The following is a 22,309-nucleotide window of genomic DNA, read 5'->3' on the forward strand; positions in this document are numbered from 1 at the left end:
CCTCAAATGGACTCTTTTTATCCAGTCAAGGAAATTGCAAGAAGACAGACTATGGCAGCTGATAAGCAGAACTCTTCTTCTGTATTGTATACACAGGAAATGCTTTGGGCCAGTCTGCTTGGCCTTCACCTTTTCTCTGAATCTTTCAGGGGAAAGTGGAAAGGAAGGGTGATGAAGGATGGGCTAAAGTCAGTATCTCTGAAAACAAAAGGAAAGTACACAGTGTAGCTCTAAACCTTTTATAATGATTTATTTTAACCTTCTTTTACAAGACCCACAAGATTTCAAACCTTAAACCCTTGTGCCATCATTATCACAAGCTAAATTTGTCAGAGAAAGGATCCAGCTGTTCCATCTAGTCTGCCCAGAAAATGAGCAATACATTGGATCTTGTGTAAGTCCTTCACTCATACGAAGCTGCACATTGTGCCTTCATGTTAGGTGCTCAGCATCAGATCTTGTAGATAATAAAGCAGCAGAAACTTGTTTGGGCCAGCATTCATTTATCAGAAGGTTCTTGAGAGTTTTTGGATTGAGAAAGCACACCACAGTAGAAATTTACCAGATTATGTTCCTTTGTTTTAAGATTTGCAAATGTAACATTACATAGAGAATTGGTTACCTCTTGCTCCCAAAAACTTGACTTGATCTCATCAAAATGGAACGCGGCCAGTTACAACTACCTTCAACTTCAGGCAGAGCATGAGTTATATGGAATCTTTTCTCTCAGGTGGGATCTAGTGACACTGTTGGAAAAAGGGTTAACCACACCAAGTCACACATAGAACTTAACCTCACAAATAACTTGAGCACAAGTGGTTCTTATAAACTACTGAAACTCTTTATTGATGGAACAGAGTCACAATCTTGTGATGACATGATGGTACAGGCATCTATCACTAGCCCTTTTGCCTTGGTAAAATCCTCAGCCTTAGACAAAGTTCAAAGTGGTCCCTAACATCAGGAATCTTCTACCCCTGAGTAGGGTTGCCGCCTTTCTGGATAAATATACCAGCCTTCCTTTTATATTATCTTTTGTTGCTTATTACTAACATCATCATAAAGCATAATTTTTACAGGTCAGGCCAGTAAAATATCAGCCAGGTGACAACCTTATCTCTGAGCCTATCTGCTTGAGTACCTATGCTGTTGGCCTTGTTACAGCAGGATACTAATCCTCATTGGCTCAAGCTGCTCTACTACCCTTACCCTGATCCTGCCTCTCACTCCTTGAGTGAGCTATTACAAACATACATACATGGCCTTCCTGCACCAGGCCCTTCAGCACCCCACGTTGGGACCAAAAGAGAAATAACAAGTGGTACCTTCCCCTTTTTTAAAATAGGGAACCATGACACCCTTTAGCCAGTTACTGGACTACCAGGAAAATACTTACAGGTCATAGATGTCCACAACCCATTGGGGAAATACCTGAAATGAAGTTTGGCAATTTTTTTACCATTGAAAAGGTCCAAGGGACCGATATCGGCAGCTTCTATCGGCCTTTACTCTACTATAGTTTATATATAATAAGCTGCTGTGTAGCCCCGGGGGCAGCCATTCAAGCTGGAAAAAAGGCACAGGTTACATAGCAGATAACTGATAAGCTCTGTAGAATACAATAGTGTTTTATCTGTTATCTGCTAAGTGCCTGTGCCTTTTCTCCTTTGAATAGCTGCCCCCATGGCTACACAGCAGCTTATTTATATAAACCATAGTAGTGTTTCTGAAGCAAAACACCAGTTGTACCAGTGCAGGGCAGCAGTATATTATATTGGAATTTCTTTCATACACTTGAATTTTTTGGTGTTACTGTTCCTTTAAAGAATTGACAGAATTTAAAATTAGATAGAGACAAATGTTAATGCTGTCACCAAAGAGCAAAGTAGGGGGTACGTTAATGATGTCAGCAACTAATTAAGCTGGCCCTGCAAGTCACAACCCATTGGTGGGAGACTCCTCATCCACTGCATTTTCATTTGCATGTTGTGCAGTGGCTGATATTTTGCTCTCTTTTTCAATGCAAGATTCTTCTTTAGGTACAAGAACAAAGAGTACAGTGTGTGCCAAATGTACTTTGGAGGTGGATGTTTGTCTAATTTGATGGGTTTATGATTACATAGAGTTCTAGCATCTACAGTAGCAACATCTGAGCTATTTTGGCTTTCACTGGCGTCTAATGAGCAGATCAAGAACACATGCACTTTCTTTGTCTAAAGCTGGCTGCCTTCATTGCTATTTGTGCCATTTTTCCCCAATCAGGAGAAAACAGTTACCAACAAGGGAGATATGAAGCATAAGGCAGGATACAGTTGAATGATAATAGCTATTGAATTGAAAAAGCCAAAATCAACACAGGAACTTACATGACATAATATTGTGTTGCCATTTAACTTCCAGCAACGCTGCTGATTTTAAACATTACAAACATATTTCTGGTGCTGGGTCATAAGTGTCTTAAACAAATATCTGTTCTATTAAGAACTATAATACCTTAAAATAGGTGTTTATATATGCATCTTATTTTAAAGAAGAACTTAATCCAGAAAAAAGTTTAGCAGCCCTCTAACAGTAAAGCCGATTTTTTTGGTTGTTTGCCTTTTCATTTTACTGTGCACCTTAGTGATGGCATCAGTTATAATTGCTGGTTGATTATGTCATTTGTCACAACTTGTACTGTCCTTATAAGGGTATTATGCATTTTATAATGTTTTACCCATTGTAAAATATTAGGATATTATGTCACCTTTGAGTTTCATATATTAAGAGTTCTACTATTTTAAGAAAACATAGTCCCTCCCCGATAATTATCAATGCCCTGACCTATCTACCCCCGGGTCCAAAGCCTACCTGGGGGTAGATAGGTCAGGGTATTGATCGGTGTCAGGGGGGGTGGGAATATGTTTTCTTTAAATAGTGGAACTTTTTATGTATTGTTTGGGGTTTGACATCTTGAGGTTCCAGACCAGGACCGAAACGTTAATGTAATTAAATATGAGTCCTGAGAGTAGGTTATTAGCACAGTTCAGATTAAAAGGTTTGTACAGTTTTCAGACAAATGTTTTGCCATTAGCATGTCACTGTAACCTATGGCTTTATAGTAGCAGGAGATGAGGAACGGGTTAGAGGTAGCAAGCGAGACTAAACTTATATAAAACTAGTCCTCAAATTTTATTGATGTAAAAGAGAAAAGGCACAGGATTAGTAATAAGAAGCATACTATTCAGTTCTTATACAGTGCAGTTCTAAATTAGTTCTTCGCAGATATCAAATAATGAATATTATAAATTGTTTATAGAAGTTCAGCAGCCATGTGGGTCCTTGCAACCAGGAGAACACAACAATATTACATTTTGTCTTACACCACAACTCAACAAACTCAATAGTGCTGTTCTAAATAAGCTTTTCCAAGTTACTGAATAATATATTTGTAATGTACTGTAAATGTTTATTAGATATTCCAAGCCATGTGGCACAATCGAGCACAAGGTGGTGAACACAGGTTCAGCAAAAAGGGGTGCTACCCTGTTCTGTAGCCTATGTCCTCTACCACCCCCTAGCATGGGGCAGCCGCAGGTCACTGCGCTTTAAAACAGAGAACAGGGACCTGCAGAAATTCAGGACCAGAGAACCAAAATGCAAAACAATGGTTTACATTTTATCAACTTTGCAGCATCAGTTTTATTGGTACATATTGGCCAGAAGACAACCCTAGGTAGAGCATCGGCAAAATTAATGTTGTTTTATTTGCAATACTTATAAAATGTAGTTTTTGAAATCTAATTTGTATTGCACCATGATATTTTCTCCCTCATTGCAGGCATTTGTCTGTTACAATCCTGTCTGTTATGTACTTTTTATTTAAAAAAGTATATATATCTGGTAAAGGGGTCAATCTGATTACCATTTTGGGGTTAGTAATAAATACCCCACCCCAACCCTCAAACTGGCCTTCTGAGGGATTGATTAGATTTGTCTGGATCAATTTGTATAGTGATTTTAAAAGTTTTCACTCAACAATCCTAAACCCCATTTCAGTAACTAATGTTATGTTAATGACATAACTAAAACTGTCAAGAGCTTTAGCCAATACACATTATTAATTGAGCTTGAATGTTTAAAAATGCATTGAAATAATGCAGTACATTTCAGATTGCAGACTACAGAGATCATTTATGATCGATAGTCACAAAACTTGTACCAATGTGCTGGTGCCTACTGTGGTCATTTATACAAGCACCATGTTCCAATTTTGTCTACTTTGTTGCATAAGGCACAAGAAAGTCCTGCAGTTTAGGCACCCTAGGCTACCTGGTCAGTCACCATGCCCCCCCCATGTGCGGTAAAGCTGTGTGGGTTGGGGGGATAGGTAAGGAGCAGGTGGTAGGGCACGAGGGCCCAGACCAAGGGAAGGCAGAAAGAAGAGGTACTTGCCTAGTGCCCACCTCACCCTTATGCCCTAGGCCTCTTCTGTTTGCCCCTAGTTTGGGCCCTGATTACAAGTACCAGGCTCCCACTGCATGTTGTGCCTATAAGTGGGAAGAGCATGTATGTATATGCCATGTACCACCTCTGCTGTAAAAGTTGCACCAGCATGTGTTACTTACCGTCACTACTTTTTGCTCCTCAAGAAAGTGGCACAGAATTTTCCACTGGTTGTGGTGGGTACACTTACATTAGAATTCTGGGAAAGAATGCTGCACTATTGTTATATTTCATATCACAGTACAACACCTTTACCTGAACTCCATAAGTGATTATATGTAAATTATATATTACTAGTGTTACTGGCCTTTGAACTGAATAATTTATAAGACTAAATCCTTTCCTTGAATTTTAACCCTTCAAATACCAAATGCTGCCCACCTATGTACCAACAATATTTACAATAGCATTTACATACATTTAAATAATGCCCAGTAATGACTAGAAATTGCTCAATTACTCAGATTTCATTTGTTCCCTTATATCAAATGGCAATGTTTCAAACAGGGTGTCCTCTACAATAAGGCCATTCTTTTTCAGGGCTCTGCAGTCGCCAAGTTCTGGTGGTAGGGTTTCAAAGTGATTGCCTTTTATATCCAAATAAGACAATAATACCAAATTGCCAATTTTTGGTGAGAGAGAGCATAAGTTATTTTTCCCAATTTTTAATGTTATCAGCTTCTTGCAGAAGTACAGTTCATCAGGAACGCTCTCCACTTTGTTGCAAGAAATTGAAAAATACTGTAAAGACTGCATTACTCCAATTTCTGGTGGAATAAATCTTATGTCGTTGTATGACAAATCTAAGTATCTGAGTTTGTGGCATAGGAAGAGCTGAGATGGGAGAACCTCTATTTTATTGTGGCTAAAGTAAAGCCTCTCCAAGCTGGTGAGTTTTTTGATTTCAACTGGAATATGTGTAATGCTGTTGTACCACAATTTTAAGATTGTAAGTTTGCGCAGGTATTGAAAACTAACTATTTCTTGAATAGACTTGAGATTATTTTCCTTTAAATTCAGTTCTTCCAGTGCTAACAAACTGAAAATCGAGTGATGTATGTGATCCAAGTCACAGTGTATGAGGTCCAACTCTGTCAGGTTGACCATCTTTTTCAAGTTGTTCAGCATGACCAGCTTGGTTCCATCATTATGAATGCAGAGTTTCTGAAGATGGCCAGAAACATCAACAGCACCTTGAGGGATTTTGGATAAATTACTCTTTATAAATAAGTGTTTAAGGCTCTTCAGTTCACGGAATGAGTCAAGTGTGATGTTTTTTGATACATCAGGGCTTAAAGATCCAATCAGATATAATTCCTCCAGGTTTCGTAACCCATACATCCAAGGTGGAAGCTCTCGAACATCATCAAACTTAACTCTCAGAATCTTTAGATTCTCCTTTAGGAATGCCAGTGCTGCACTGTGAATCTTTACAGAACACTGACACAATGATAGCTCTTGCAGATTGTCCAGCTGAGCAATAGTTGCTGGAATCATAACATTATTTATAATTTCCAGCTTTAAGGACTGTAGCTCTGTTATCTCAAATATAGTGTCTGGAAGGCCAGAGAGCATAAACAACTGTAACTCCAGCCGGTTGGATGCATTGGTCTGAAGTCTTTGCCTCAGCTTTTCTGCTGTCCACTCATTGTTTAAGTTGAGTTGCTTCAGCTTGTTTTCGCTAGCTTCAGAGAGGAACACAGCAAAGCGTTTAGAATACAAAGGGTCATACTGATCTATCATGTGGAACATGAAGGCAAAATCATTTTTCACATCTGGGATATCATTGATGCCAGTCTCCAAACGAACATATTCAAATGAATATTCCTTTAAAGAGCGATAGAATAGCCAATACAGAGTATAAAGGCAAGTGAGGCCATAAACACCCACAAAGCAGAGGTAACAAAAGGAAAGCTTAGAGAACAGATGAGCCATTGTATGATTGCAAGAGAAATGATTATATCCTGTCATGTCCTGTATGTCAACATTACACTCTACAGTAAACCGTACTTCTGACACAAGAGCACTATTGTATCCAATGATAAATAGAAATTTCAGAACTTTAAGAATGGTTTGGCGGACATACATGACATAAAGGAGATCTCCTTCTTCAACATGAATGCGAAACTTTTTCACCTTCTCAAACAAGGCTTTTGCTTGCTCTCCTTCCTTTTTATCCAGAGCACCTGCAGCAGCTTTATCCACAATAAACTTCTCAGGTATTGACTTCAGAGACTGGGTCTTCACCAAGGGACTCTCCAGTGGTGACAGGTTCATGTTAGACTTATTCAGATTATTCTTTCTGTTATCCTTCTCTTCTGGCTCCTCTCCAGATACTTTGCACAAGGCTCTGGTTGTCCAAGGAGAATCAAAACATTTCCCCAAGATTGATATAAAATGCTCAATTTTCGAACTTGAGCCAGGAAATTTAAACCAAAAGTTGCTACACAACATGAAAATTAAAGTATGAATCAGAACAAGGTAGGGAAAGTACTTGGCGTACCAATGCAGAGCACGCTCGTAACACATCTGGTTAATAAAACTGTACTGCTGAAGGTCCAAGTCTGTTTTCAGCCCCTTCATCTCCACTGTCCCAGGTGTTATTGGCTTTGGTGTATTAAGTGGCAGATTAGAATTTGAAACATTGTAGACTGAAATGTTGTGAATGGGCTGCACTCTTGGCAGGCATATTATCTTGCCTTGCATGACCTGGATAAAAAAAATAAATAAAAAGAGAAATATGATTTGACATTATGTATAAATAAAATATGAAAAAAGTTTTTAATATTACAATGATTAATAAAGTTCTCTCTGATTTTTGGGTATCTTCCTCAGACCAACTTAGCAGAGCATGTTTTTGTAACTCAAGCCAGGTTACTTTTGACTTAAATGTATAAGATTGAACTAGACTGCTGAAAAGCTTCTACCTTTTCATAAGTGGCAAAAATCTCTATACAAAACAATAGGGCAGTGGATGGGTAGGCAGTTGGTGTAGCTATGGTTAATGTAAAAAGCAGGACAGGTACATTACATTACATTACATTAACATTTATTTATAAAGCGCCAACATATTCCGCAGCACTGTACAATAAGTGGGTTACATACATTGGACATACAGAGTAACATATAAAGCAATCAGTAACCGATACAAGAGGTGAAGAGGGCCCTGCCCAAAAGAGCTTACAATCTACAAGGAGAAAGGGTTGAGACACAAGGTGTGGGAATGGGCATGACCAGAGTTGTGAGAGGTGGGGCACAGGGTATTGCTAAACTAGATTAGGGTAAGCCTCTCTAAATAAATGTGTTTTTAGAGATCTCTTGAAGGCAGAGAGATTGGGAGAAAGTCTGACAGTTTGTGGAAGCGAATTCCAGAGAAGGGGGGCAGCCCTTGCAAAGTCTTGAATGCGAGCGTGTGAGGAGGGAATGAGAGAGGAGTTGAGGAGCAGGTCAGTAGAGGAGCGTAACAAGCGGGTTGGATGGTACCTAGAGATGAGTTCAGAGATGTAGGGTGGGGCAGAGTTATGGACTGCTTTAAATGTGAGGGTCAATAGTTTGAATTTTATCCTGGATGGTAGGGGAAGCCAGTGCAGGGATTGGCAGAGTGGCATGGCAGAGGAGGAGCGGTTGGAGAGGTGTATGAGCCTGGCAGCAGTATTCATTATGGACTGGAGAGGGGACAGTCTTTGGAGGGGAAGGCCAATTAATAGGGAGTTACAGTAGTCCAGGCGAGATATTATAAGAGAGTGAATAAGAATTTTGGCAGCATCTTGGGTGATAAATGATCGGATTTTGGAGATATTTCTTAGGTGAAAGTGACATGATTTGATAAGTGATTGGATATGAGGGGTGAAGGACAGGGCAGAATCAAGGATAACCCCAAGGCACCGGGCCTGGGAAGATGGGGTGATGGTAGAATTGTTAACCGTTATAGATACCTCGGGAACAATGTGGGCGTTGGATGGGGGAAAGAGAACCAGTTCAGTTTTAGAGAGGTTTAATTTGATGTAACGTTGGGACATCCAAGTGGAGATAGCGGACAGGCAGGAAGAGACGCGAGTTAGAAGCTCTGGGTTGAGATCAGGAGAGGAAAGATAGATCTGAGTATCGTCAGCATAGAGGTGGTACTGAAAGCCGAAAGAACTGATTAATTTGCCAAGTGAGGAGGTATAGAGAGAAAATAGTAAGGGGCCCAGGACAGAGCCTTGAGGAACCCCGACAGAAAGAGGCAAGGGAGAAGATGATTCCCCATTGTAAGAGACACTGAAGGATCGATCTGAGAGATAAGATGAAAACCAGGATAAGGCAGTGTCACAAAGGCCAAGAGAGCGGAGAGTCTGGAGGAGAAGAGGTAGGTGGCTTATGTGCCTCCCTGTCCACCCCTCATGAATACAGCACTGCCAAATGCAGGCAATATTGTATTAAAATGATCATTATACAGCTACAGCTGTGTCTACTCAAGACACAGAAATGCTGCTGCTGTAGCTACTACAACTGTATTTTCTTACCACTGGGAATGGGCTGTCCATTTGAATTGTGTCAGATGAGATGAAAGGTAAGAGGATAGTTTCGATTTTAGAAAACAAAAACTATCAGTCTTTACGTTGCCTTATTAATTACTATTTGCGAAAAAATAGTTCAAAAGTATAAGGGTCCTATATACAAAGTGTCTAAATAGACTGAATTCACTTTTCATGAATCTGAAATACCAGAAATGCCTGTTTTTAAAGCACTGAAAAGCTTTCCACTGAAATTAAAGGAAAATAAAGTAGCTGTTGATATCTGAATAAAAAGTACTAAACTGTCACTGGTCTCATTACCAGTTCAGTGGTTTTGATAATGCTTTTACACTTCTTTTGCCAAAACAAACTGCTGCCTACAGCATGTTAACTCCTTTTATTTTTCTACTACATAAAGTACTAGAACTAATTTTTCTGCTTTAATTTCTTTTTCTGGTAATACATTATCCACCGTTCATCAAAATAAAAAAACAAAGATATATTTGACTCTGTTGCCAAGGCACACTCACTAGGGAGTTTACAAAATTAGGAAGTGAAAAGCCCAATTAATTAATTAGATTAAATAAATACATAAACAACTATTTCCCAATGTAAGATTACATTATTTCTGGCTTGAAAAATAAAGCTGGCCATAAAGAGTCACATCCCCCTGTGACTGCTTGTAGCCAGGGATTACACTTATGAATGGCTATGTTGAAGTGTTCACTTAAAGATTTGTTTGAGAATGACCCACTTGCCAACACCATACTAGTTGGCAGTGTTACTCAATCTTGTGGACTGTCCAGTGATCAGCTGGTTAAATGGAAACAATGTAGCATTATGTATCTGCAATTTTTTTTTTACAAGAATATTTCCTGTGATTGCCAGTTTAGTAGTACTTTAGTTTAGTAGTATTTTGGGGTGTAGTGTCCCCACAATTTTGACAAATAAAAAATGAAAAAAATTGAGTACTGCACCAAATCAAAATAGCTTGTGCAGAAGGTATTCACATAGGCTATCCATCTACCTGTAATGTGCAACCAAAGACTCCGATCATCAGCATTGCCACAGACAGATAGTCCGTGAACACGTCCCACCATGGCTTGAGAACACGGAATGCTGGCTGCTGCTCGGAAAACTGTCGGAACTCCGTCACTGGAATCATGTTTCTGCAAAATACAAATTCAAAAAGATTCCATTATAAGCACTGCCAAACAGACACCTTTCCTCAAACCATGTCAAACACACACAAAACTGATCTAAGCCAGCTTCTTATTGCCCATTGAAGCTGTACAGGAAAAGCTTATAAAAGCTTCCCAAGGATAGAGATGGCAAAGAGCCTAATCATCCTGAAACATGCCATTTGTTTTTTCTTTCTCTAAACAGCACATTATTATTTATTATGGGAGCTGCTAAGTTATAGCACTTCCAGCATTCATGATTCTTTTTCAGGAAACAACCTTGTATATCTGTTGCCTGACATTAATGGGTGAGGGGTGCTGATTTATAACAACTTACATAGCATTATCAAGAAACTATAATGATATGCACTAAGAGGCATGTGTCTCGTGTTCGGTTTACTGACAATTACCATGCTCAGATGTAATATGTAATTTTTTGTAAATTACATACACATACAGGCTAAGTAACATAAACACACAGTTATACAGTATCAAAGGCCTAGATGTCTGTGCAGGAACACAGGCCACATTCCTGTGTATTATGGTAATTTATGCCTATGATTTTTTCAGTGTTTGGTAATTAGAGTATATACCAAGGCAGTACAGTACTGCTGTTACACAAATCAATGCAGAAATTAGGCAAACCTCAGCTACAACAAAAAGAAAACAAAATGTTGATTGTTGGATATGGAATAATCTAGGAATCATGAGGCCAATGGGCGAGTGCTTTTATACAGGTCATGGAACTCCTTGGTGACTTCTAATATCCTCATACTTTACAGGGGGTACATGATTTAATAACAAGGTTTGGTATAATCTTCACTGCATATATGGTGGGTTGATGAGGCAACCGATATCAACCAATAAGGGCAGAATACAAATTGGTCCCAAATAGTATATACCATAAACAGCATTTAATGTATTGGTGCCAGACTACAGTTAACAAGGAAAAACAAAATATATTTAGCAACTTGCCACATGTTTAAATCATCCCTGCTTTAAAAAAACATGCAATGGAAGTGATATCTTATTAATCTCTCCTGGAAAAGTCATTGCATCATGTTTTACCCTGGTTCCCATAAAAAAAAAAACACTATCTAAATCTTTTGTGTGTAGGCTAAAGAGTCGTTTTAAACTCATTCTGACAGATGCAGAGGGTCTAAAAATATCTTCATATCTACTAATAAAAGATGCATATGGTACAGAGATAACATGTACTTCTTAGTGATTCTCACAGGACCTAAATAGTAAGGCAGCTCCTGTTCCCACAAGTAGTTCCTAATTAACCATAGAAGTTACAGTATGTTGGTAGCAAATAATAACCATGATAACCAACAATCCACATTTATATCCAAAAGTGTATTGTTTACATTTTTAGAACTATATACAGTGAATCATCTAAACCATACAGAAAATATACTACCCAGTGTGCATGGTGGCTCATTGGGTGGCATATCTGCCTTTCAAAGATTGTCCTGAGTTTGTTTACACCTTGAGTCTGGAGGTTCTCCCTGTGTCTGTGTGGGTTTTCTCCTACACCCAAAAAACACAGGCAGGTGTGCGTGAATGTGACAGGGACATTTTCTTATAAGCTCAACTGGGGCAGGACTGAGGTGAATGCTGAGGGGTTTAGGTAATCTGACATTTAAGGTTTTAAATTAAAGCGTGGAGCAACTATAGGAACTTGAACCCTGCAAGGCTTGTTCAGTGGTGGTGCAGGTACCTCCCAGCTACAGGAGACTGAGTTTGTTGTGGTATTATTATTTCTGGGAGTCCTTTTAGCCATGTTCTCCCAACTTTTGCTAGGTGTTGGCAGTTTGTTCCCTTTAAAAAGTCCCTCCCCCGTTTGGTCCAAGCTGGATCATTTTGCTAATTTTATTCAGTTGTGGATGGTTCCTGAATCTGTATCCTGTGTTATTATTATTATTATTATTATTCCTGACCTTGTTATGCAAAGTGCTGTTCCTGAGTTCTTGGTAATCTGTGTTCCTGTACCTTGAGTTTCTACTTCTGTTTTGTGCTCAAGATTCCTTGCTCCTGTCTCCTGGTATCCTGCTTGATACCTGGGGGGCTCCAAACTAATGGTGTGAACCCCAAGCACCTCCCTGACAACAACATTTAGGGTTAAGACACACAGAGCACCAATAGCAGCAGCTTGTTGTGGTTACTGAAATAGACAATGCTGATCATTTATTGATAATTGTCTCTAGGAGTGTTTTAGCAGAGACAATTCTCAGTATTGTCTATGGCAGGGTATTTTCTAAAGTTTAGTAGCCGTGAAAAAGTAGCTGCTACTAGTCGCCAGTGTGTCTTCTTTGCCAATAACCAGCTACAGCTGCTTGCCAACTTTGCATTTCTATTCATGCCATCCAAATCTAATTTTCCAACACAGATGTCAAGCATAAAGCAAATCTAACTGTCCACGACTATAAACAGTTCATAAAGGAAACAACACATACTCTCTCCTTGAGGGGACTGTACTTAAGTAAGCACATGTTTATATTATTCCTAAACAGTAACACCATGTAATTGAAAGCAACAGGCTGGTGGCTCAGTCCTCCTTTGTGCAATGTCCTAAGATGTTTTTAGAAGATAGCTCAAGAAAAACAATAACTTCATTCCAGTTTAATAATATGACTATTAACGTAAACTGCTTTTACAGCTGCTAATAAAAAATAAATCCCTTAGACGGGAGAAAATCAGAATTTATTAAAAGAAATGAAAAAAATTAAAATAATTTAAAACCAACAAAAGAAAAGGTTTTATCACTACTAAACCCAGTGCATTGTTACATTGCTAGCTCTAGTGTGAGGTCCAGCAGCTTTCAGTGACTAAAGTGCAGATACAGTCAGTCATTCTTCTTCTAAACATTACCAATTTTAAAATCATGATATTAATAGCCCAGCCTACTTTCTCATAAGCCCTATCCTTTTTGGGTTCTAAATATTGGGACTGTGCAATGAGAAAAGAGGGACATACAGAAAGGATGATGCCAGAAACACTAGGAGCTCAGTGCCTGAATCAGGACTTAAAGGAACAGTAACACCAAAAAATTTAAACTTTTTAAAGTAAATGAAATATAATGTACTGTTGCCCTGCACTGGTAAAACTGGTGTGTTTGCTACAGTAACACTACTATAGATTATTTAAATACCCTACTGTGTAGACATGGGGGCAGCCATTCAAGCTGGAAAAAAGGAGAAAAGGCTATGTAACCTGTGCCTTTTCTCCTTTGAATGGCTGCCCCCACAGCATTTTTCTTTATATAAACTATAGTAGTGTTTCTGAGGCAAACACACCAGTTGTACCAGTGCAGAGCAACAGTACATTATATTGGAATTTCTTTTATACACTTGAATTTTTTTATGTTACTGTTCCTTAAAATTCAAAGACCAAGTTTTACTGAGATATGAAAAATTATCCACATTTACGTGGAATGCTACCATACTCCTTATTCAGCAGTGTTAAAATGAAATATCTTCCATAGACCCCATGAAAATAACAGATGCTTAGATATTTCCAAAGAATCACTTGTAAAAAAAAAAAAAAGAAACTCATTTAAGCCATGATAGACCCACCCAGTAACTAGGCTCTTCAAAAATGTATCAGAATCAAAAGGGTACATTTTGTAGAAGTTAATTTTTGAAGTTCTGTGAAATAAGAATTGCTGCTCTATTCCATAATGGACAAATGATATATCCATAAATATAGCAGTCAAACATTAGTGTGGCATGGCGACAACAGAGTTAAAAGTCATGGCAGTAATCTTTGCTAATAGTCCATGAGAGACAGGCAGTTTTTCCCTTAGCTGGTAAACATGGGCACAGTACTGTGAGTGTGAATGAATTCTGTTGTGCAGCTCTTATGGCCATTTCCTGTTTGTGTGAATGGGACCTCTCTTCCCTCACCCAGTAACACAATCCTTCTGCTTAAGGCACTACTTTACTTTTTTTTCTAATGAAAAAAAATACATGATAAAATGTGTGTTTACCATAATTATAAGGTATACAGATGGTATTTTTAGTCGGCTACAGACATGATATCATTCTTTCCACAAGTGACATTTTGCATCTGTTGGGCCATGTTTGGTTAAGCATTACTGCGACAAACAAGGGGTGGTCAGCCTAAGAAAAGAAGTATGGGGTAAGGTTCAAAGTGCAAAAAACAGGGGCAAAGCAGCCTATTTTGTCCCTTTGCCCCAGGAATGAAGAGCAAAAAGTTGTGCCTCATTCTATATGCACCACTGCCTCCTTTTTGCATTGCTGCATATAAAGGGAGCTGTAGAAGAATGTGTGCTAGAACACAGACAGTGGGACACAACAGAAATAATGAAACTGGGAAATGAGTAGGTGCAGTAGCTAAACATGACCACTGTAGGGCAATATGGTTGAAAAGCATTTTATGTTGCCCAACAATTAACTATTAGCTGCTCCCAGTTTGAGATTTGTATTCAACAATTCAACAACTAAGGGACCACAAAGTATGTTTTGCTTGGGGCCATACCACCAGTAAAGAAAGCCTTAATTGTCCTAGGTTGACAAAACAAATGTGACCTCACAGTATTGAAAAGGAGATTGTGAAAACTAAAAGGCCCTCACAAGTCAAATGTCATAGGTGGCCAACTTAGAGGAAGTACAACATAATCTACTATGGTACTTGCCTGCAAACTTGCACCACATGCTTTTTGAAACCTGCCAAAGGCCAAGGGAGCAAGCACTTTATTATAAGATGATTCACTCTTACTCACTTTGTATGTAGAGGTTTTGGAACCAATAGCTGTGTGTCATATTTCTGGATCTAATATTACTAATATTAACATGAAGCACCCTGATATATAAATTAGTAAAGTAGAAAGTAGTAAAAAAAGATTATGAAGGAGAGGGGAGGGTAATCAATATGACTAATCATCATTTTACACAAGATACTAAGGTGTTATGGGAATTAACAAAATAATCCAAAAATGTATGTCAAATGAGGCATTTTATCTTAGTTAATTTTCCCATTACATTGATAGCAGGAGTTCTAGATTTGAAGCAAACATGCATATTTGGATTTGCCAACAGAAATCTCAGGACATATCTAAGGAATCAGAGGACATATCTACTGCTTCAGTGGCGATAATCACTCCATCCAATGTGGTTATTGAGTTTGGTGAAATTAATCTAACCCCAATTCTTTCAGAGACAGTCTGGAATAGAGCAGTAAGTATTAAAACAGAGGACATACTATTTTTATTCACTCAGTAGTCCCCTTTTGTGCATTTGTGTGGACTATCACTTTACAACTGAATTGCTGTTGCTGCTAGATATTTTTGCATTACAATCACTTTACTTACATGTTAGACATCTAATGAAATAACTTATTGGCAAGGCATCCAATAATTTCTTCACCATATTTCAGTTAAAGCATTCTATGTTGTATTAACTTACCCTTTCACCCCACATAACAATGTCATGTACACTGGTTGTCGCTTCCTGCTGCTGAAGGTGTTGCCCCTAACCCTGGTTTCACTTCCTCCGCATCTTGCCCTTGTTCTATTTTACAAAAGTGGGCTCACCCACAAGAAAACTGCATATACATGTGAACATTAAATGCACCAGCACTGCAATATTTGGAGGCAGTCACACATAGGGGCAGATTTTGAATCAAGACACAATAAAAATGTGAACGTTAAAAGTGTGTTTTATTATTAGTAGTTTTTAAAGCTGTTTGGAATTGGGTGGTCAATATAATATTAACCACCCTTTTGTAGTCAACATATAAATTTATTGTGATACAAGTAATCAATGCACTAGGTGGTTTACGTCCCTTCTTTTGAACTTCTGTCTGTTTCTAGGTTTAATTGCCACAATGTACTAGAATCTTACCACCCTAAATGTCCACCTGTTTAAAAAAGGCTGTTTGATGAAACCCTAAATTATTTAAAATCGCCACACCATAAAGAATTATCACCCATCCTTTTTGCCAACCTTCTGTGTCATGTGTTCCCCATGCCTTTAAATTGTAAGCCCTACAGTTTTACTTATAAATTCTGCAACCTTTAATTTACTGTAAGTACTTCCTGCTTTGTTATATTATTGTTAAGCACTATATAACTTGCTTCTACTATACAAATAAATGATCATGAAAAATACATCTCCTACCATGGCCTGTTAGGACAGTGGCACACGCGTTGCTTTGGTTTTCCGAAGTCGCTCAAAATTCCTTTGCGTGGCAACTTCTGCCGACCGATTAGTCGCCTGCTATAGTGAAGATTTATTGCAGGCGACTAATCTCCCCATGTGCCTTTAGCTACTGTCATTTACTCTTTTCTAAACTGCACTGCTCTGGTCAATGTGAAAATCTTTTGCCAGGTTTATTCTGATGTTGACCATATCTAAAGGTAACCTTGAAAGCCCTTTCAAACATTAAGGGGCAGAGTTACTAAAACTCTAAAGTTTCTTATATTTTTATTTGTAATTTCACATGGGGTTAGCCATATTCTTCATTTCCCAGGGTGCCACAGCCATGTGACCTGTGCTCTGATGAACTTTAGTGACACTTTACTGCTGAGCTACATGTTGGATAGATATCACCCCCCTCCCAGCAGCCGATCAGCAGAACAATGGGAAGGGAGCAAGATAGCAGCTCCCAATAAATATCAGAATAGCACTCAATAGTAAGAACTTATTGTACAGCGCTGCAGAATATGTTGGCGCTTTATAAATAAATGTTAATAATAAGTCTGGCTTGGGACTCCTCCACCTGAAAGCAGTGCTAATGTGTATCGATGGCTCTATCTGAAAGGTCAAAATCAAACACAATGTACAGAGATGGCTGCCTACACCCTAATATTACAGGTATAGGATCCATTATCTGTAAACCCGTTATCCAGAAAGTTCCGAATTACAGAAAGGCCATCTCCCATAGACTCCACTTTAAACAAATGATTTTTTTTCTCTGTAATATTAAAACACTACCTTGTACTTGAGCCCAACTAAGATGTAATTAATCCTTATTGGATGCCAAACAAGCCTATTAAGTTTATTTAATGTTTAAATGATGTTTTAATAAACTTAAAGCATGGAGATCCAAACTACAGAAAGATCCCTTATCTGGAGAACCCCAGGTCCCAAGCATTCCGGATAACAGATCCCATACCTGTACAACTAAAAAAAAAATCATTAATCGGTTTAAGAATAACATTGGTAGAGTGAATTATCTAAACAGCTTAATTTAGAAATGAAAAGTATACCATAAAAATGTGTAGCCCCATTCTACAGTATACCTAAAGGGCTATGGAAAGTAGGCCAAGGCTCTGATAAATAAATCTATCCCATAAGATTGTATTTACCTGTACTCAACCTCTCTAAAGACTGCAGTCTGTAGACTGTAGTCTACATTATAAGTGCCAGGAATTGTGGTTTCAGAAGAAAGCTGGAATAGCACTTAATCACTTTATCTCTCTTACCACTGTAAATAGATATTAAACTGTAATAAGGGCTAGAGCGCAACTAGAGCCAACATAAAAAACAAACCAGTTAATTTTACTTTATGCAATCAAACACAACCACAGGAAATATTGGTGTCCTTTTGTGTTTTGCAAGAAATCAGAGTTGGACATAGACAAGTAAAGACAAATATATTGTGCTCCAACTAAGCTGAAGAAAGTTGAAATGTTAATAAAATGCCCTTTAGGCTCAAGGCCTATAATGCTGTATTGCTGCCAGTGTCTCTAGCACACTCAAAATCAACAGGCACTGTTGTAAAGCACCCTTATTTTATTTCTCTAAGTGCAAGATTGCTTTACATATATGTGTTAAAGGGGTGGTTCACCTCTTAATTAACTTGTTATAGAATGGCCATTTCTTAGCATGTTTTTAATTTCTTAATTTTTATAGTTTTTTTAATTATTTGTCTTCCACTTCTGCCTCTTCCCAGCTTTACAAATGAGGGATAGGATAATTTTTTTTGTTAATGTTACTTTGTATTGCTTCTCTTTGTATTCAGACCCTCTTCTATTCATATTCCAGTCTCAAATTCAAACCACTGCCTGGTTTCCAGGTTAATTTGGACCCTAGCAACCAGATAACTGCTTTAATTCCAAACTGAAGAGCTGCTGAACAAAAACCTAAATAATTAAAAAATGGAGACCAACTGCAAACTGTCTCAGAATATCACTGCATCATACTAAAGGATAATTTAAAGGTGTACACCACCTTTTAATGTAGCTGGGCCATTAATTTTATTTAAAGTAGAAGGAAAGGCAAAGTCACTTGGGGGTGCCAAAATGTTAGGCACCCCCAAGTGACTTAAATCGCCTACCTTTTACCCCGGGCTGGTGCCCCTGTTCGGAGAGAGAACAGCACCAGCCCGGGGTACCTGCAGCGCTTCCTCCTTCCTGCTTCGGGTGCGCGCACATTACTCTGCGTGCGCAGTAGAGTGAAAAAGCCGAACTTTAACAGAGAAGTCGGCTTTTTACTCTAATGCGCCGGTCCCAGGAATTTGCCGCCAAAACGAAGCAGGAAGGAGGAAGCGCTACAGGTACCCCGGGCTGGTGCTGTTTTCTCCTAACAGGGGCACCAGCCCGGGGTACAAGGTATGCGATTAAAGTCACTTGGGGTTGCCTAAGATTTTGGCACCCCCAAGTGACTTAGCCTCTCCTTGTCCTTTAACTGTAACATATCAAGTATCATAACTGCTATGTTATTCCCCAAACCTTTTTTCTATGTATAATGTGTGCAAGCCAGCTCCGCATAAAAATAGTTCAATTCCTAAGCTGCAGAATTGCTAATCGGGGGATCAGTGTAAATGCTAATAGGAAAATCCATGGGCTCTTTATGCTGCAAATTTAGATCGTACATATACAAAATGTGGGAAGCACAAAGAGGTAAAGGGATGCAAAACTCTGTTGTAGACAGGAGGTAATAATTAGCAATATTGCAAAAGGGGAAATAATTGGGGTGAATATGAACTTAAACAGAGAATTTCATTTGTCTTTTGCACTCCCATTTCTTGTTCATTTCATATAAAAAATAAGGGCAAACTAAATACAAAAATGTTTGCAAACATTTTATCTGTGGCTGTTTCTAGCATCCCCCCCAACCTGGACAAGCACCTTATTTAGCTCTTTCATTTTGTGACACTTTAATGATACTTTGCAGCACTGTAAGAATTCACATTTTCCAGACAGCCATAGGTCCCATGGACTGGCCCTAGAAATGTTTATCTCTGGAAATGTCCCTAGTTTTTTCAGTGAAGTATTTTTCTGAAGTAAAAGGTATGGGACCTGTTATCCAGAATGCCGGGGACCTTGGGACTAAAAATCATTTAAATATTGAATAAACCCAATAGGATTGTTTTGCCTCCAATAAGAATTAATTGTATCTTAGTTGGGATCAAACACAAAGTAGAGAGAAAAAGAAAATCATTTAAAAAAATTAAAATGATTTGCTTATAATGGAGTCTATGGGAGATGGCCTTTCCATAATTCAGAACTTTCTGGATAACTGGTTTCCGGATAATGGATCCCATATCTGTACTTCAGTTCTCTTAAGACGTTAGGTTAGTTCTTGGTGTCTGCTTTCACTCTACAGCAGTGATCCCCAACCAGTGGCTCGGGGGTAACATGGTGCTCACCAACCCCTTGGATGTTGGACTCAGTGCCCCCAAACCAGGTAGTTATTTTTGAATTCCTGACTTGGGGGCAAGTTTTGGCTGAATACAAACAAGATTTCCTACCAAATAAAGCCCCCTGTAAGCTGATAGTGTGCATAGAGGCTGCCTAATAGCCAATCTTAGCCCTTATTTGGCACCTCCATGAACTTTTATGGTGCTTGTGTTGCTCTCCAAGTCTTTTCACATCTGACTGTGGCTCAGGAGTAAGAAAGGTTGGGGGTCCTGCTCTACAGCATATGGTCTTTAAAAAAGTGTGTGGCATGAGATGCACCCAGTGTGCCCAATCCTTGCCTGCTGATAGTTCTAGACATAACTAGAAATATTGCTAGCAATAAGAACATTATTCAACACTGTACAACCAACATACTGTATGAGTTAGTCTCCGTTCTCAGAGCTAGGGAACTCAGTTCTATAGAATTAATACGGTAATATGAAGACATTTGAGTTAGGCAAACATGCTTGGCCAGTGCAGGCAAGGTGACCCCCCCCCACTGGAATGCCCCAGCTATCACTCTACTGGAAAATCCCCACTTAGCTCCTTGCTCAGATACCCCCGCACCACAGACGTAAGGCAGGGCGGTGCTGAGAGTACCAAGCGCAGCAACATCCAGGACTTTGTGTCCGGCTGATATCAGCATGGGGAAGATTAGCCCAGCCCGCTGCTTACATACCCCATACTTACCCTGATCCAGGCTGGTCGTGCTCCGAGCAGCAGTGTCAGTGCAGTCATGCCCGGCTTTCCTGTGCCAGGGGAATAGCGGGATGATGCTGTGGCTGCGCAGTTGCCTTCCTCTTCCCACACTCCGGCTTGTCCTCCCTGTCCTGCTGCTGGACGCCGGCGCAGATGTTTTCACAGCCCAGGAGTGACGCACACAGCTCTCCCCACCCTCTCCCAACTCCCGCCACCAAACATAAAGGTGGGGGGGGGGGGTCTGTGCTCTCGACTTGAGGAGCTGCTCTTTGCCTTCGTCCGAAAAAACACTCATGCTCCACGGACAGTATGAAAGGGCGGGAGGGGATCTGGTAAAAATAGATAACAATGCGAGGAAAAGGGAAGAGTCGAGTCTATTTATACAACATCACTTTTATCTGCAGCCCTGAGCTGTATTGTTCCAGCAGCAGTGTGAGCCCCATGAGGAGCCCATGGCACTAGCCAAACTTGCCCTCTGACGCTACATTTACAGTTCTGAGGGCTCTGACTTGGAGTTGAGCTTCTTGGTCATTGAAACTGAGCAAAAGTTACTTGTACAGAACCCATTGCCTGGTACATGTTCATATACAAGTCAGTCAGAATCTCACCAAGAGCAACTGAAAGGCCCAAAGTTGATGTCTCTCTCTGTGTATGTCCAGGAAAAGGAGATGTACTGTGTTAGCCAGTCAAAATGTTTACAGGGTAACCCTTTTGAAATAAAAAATAACAAAAGTGGTATAAAGGTGACCTTTATTGGCAACTAAGATAACCATAGCAAGCTTTCAGAACATTTTAGTTACTTTTTCAAGCTGGTATATGAACATGTGCCAGGCAATGGGTTCGGTACAAGTAACTTTTGTTACTTGTAAGGTTTGTATTTGGCCACTATTATACAGGCCTGGCTGGTAAGAATGAGCTTAGTTACTATTTGGAAACTTTGACAACCCTATCAACAGATACACTACTATTACATTAACCATTGCTAAATGTGCCTCAATGCAGGAAAAAAGTTCCTGACTCCAGAAATGTGATCAAAAATATTGGCTGAAACGTTACTACTGATTCAGAATTATGGTTAGAATTCCGTTTATAAGCAGCCAATTTCAGTGTGACTAGCACCTACATCACTGAGTGAATTTCAGTTCCCCAGTTGCTGCAGTCATAATAGGTACAGGTTTTTGTCCTGCAAACTGATTTTGGCATTAAAATACATGAAAGCCATGCATATCCTGTAAATTATATCCTCATAGAGGGTGCCTAGTGTTGTAATTTGTTTCACATGACTCATTGAAACTTGTGTATTATAATAAATAATGTTCCCCTGTTGTAAAATAAGAGGAAATTAGAAGACATCTTGGAGTTCCATGACCTGTATAAAAGCACTCGGCCTTTGGCCTTGTACCTTGTATTCACTATATGTCTCACACTCCCAAGAAAAAACTTAGTTATATTTTACTACTATTATTTTTTTACATACTTAAAGTGGACCTGTCACTCAGACATAAAAAGCTGTATAATAAAAGCCCTTTTCAAATTAAACATGAAACCCAAAATAATTTTTTTATTACCACATCCAAACCCATTATAAAAGCATTTTAAAATCCCAGCTGTCAATCATATAATGCCTGCCCCGCCTCTATGCCTTAGGCATAGAGGTGGGGCAGACAGTTACTTTCACTTTCAATTCAGAACTTCTTAAGGTGGCCATACACGTGGCGATCTGACGATGTTTCGTACGACCATCGGTCGCACGAAACATCGTAAGATCCGCCACACACCATTCAGGGCTGAATCGGCAG

General features: G+C 39.2%; 1 protein-coding gene across 1 annotated transcript; it reads right to left on the bottom strand.

Moving 5' to 3' along the window:
* Nucleotides 1-3,150: 3,150 nt before the first annotated feature.
* On the bottom strand, nt 3,151-20,730 carry lrrc8c (leucine rich repeat containing 8 VRAC subunit C). Its single transcript, XM_004913727.4, has 3 exons — nt 20,502-20,730; nt 10,009-10,150; nt 3,151-7,194 (listed from the first exon to the last, which is right to left on the bottom strand). The coding sequence occupies exons 2-3, from the start codon at nt 10,144-10,146 to the stop codon at nt 4,942-4,944; spliced, it is 2,391 nt and encodes a 796-aa protein (XP_004913784.1). The 5' UTR covers nt 10,147-10,150; nt 20,502-20,730; the 3' UTR covers nt 3,151-4,941.
* Between the last annotated feature and the right edge of the window lie 1,579 nt (nt 20,731-22,309).

This window comes from Xenopus tropicalis, chromosome 4, assembly GCF_000004195.4.
Source record: "Xenopus tropicalis strain Nigerian chromosome 4, UCB_Xtro_10.0, whole genome shotgun sequence".
In the NCBI taxonomy this organism is placed as follows: domain Eukaryota; kingdom Metazoa; phylum Chordata; class Amphibia; order Anura; family Pipidae; genus Xenopus; species Xenopus tropicalis.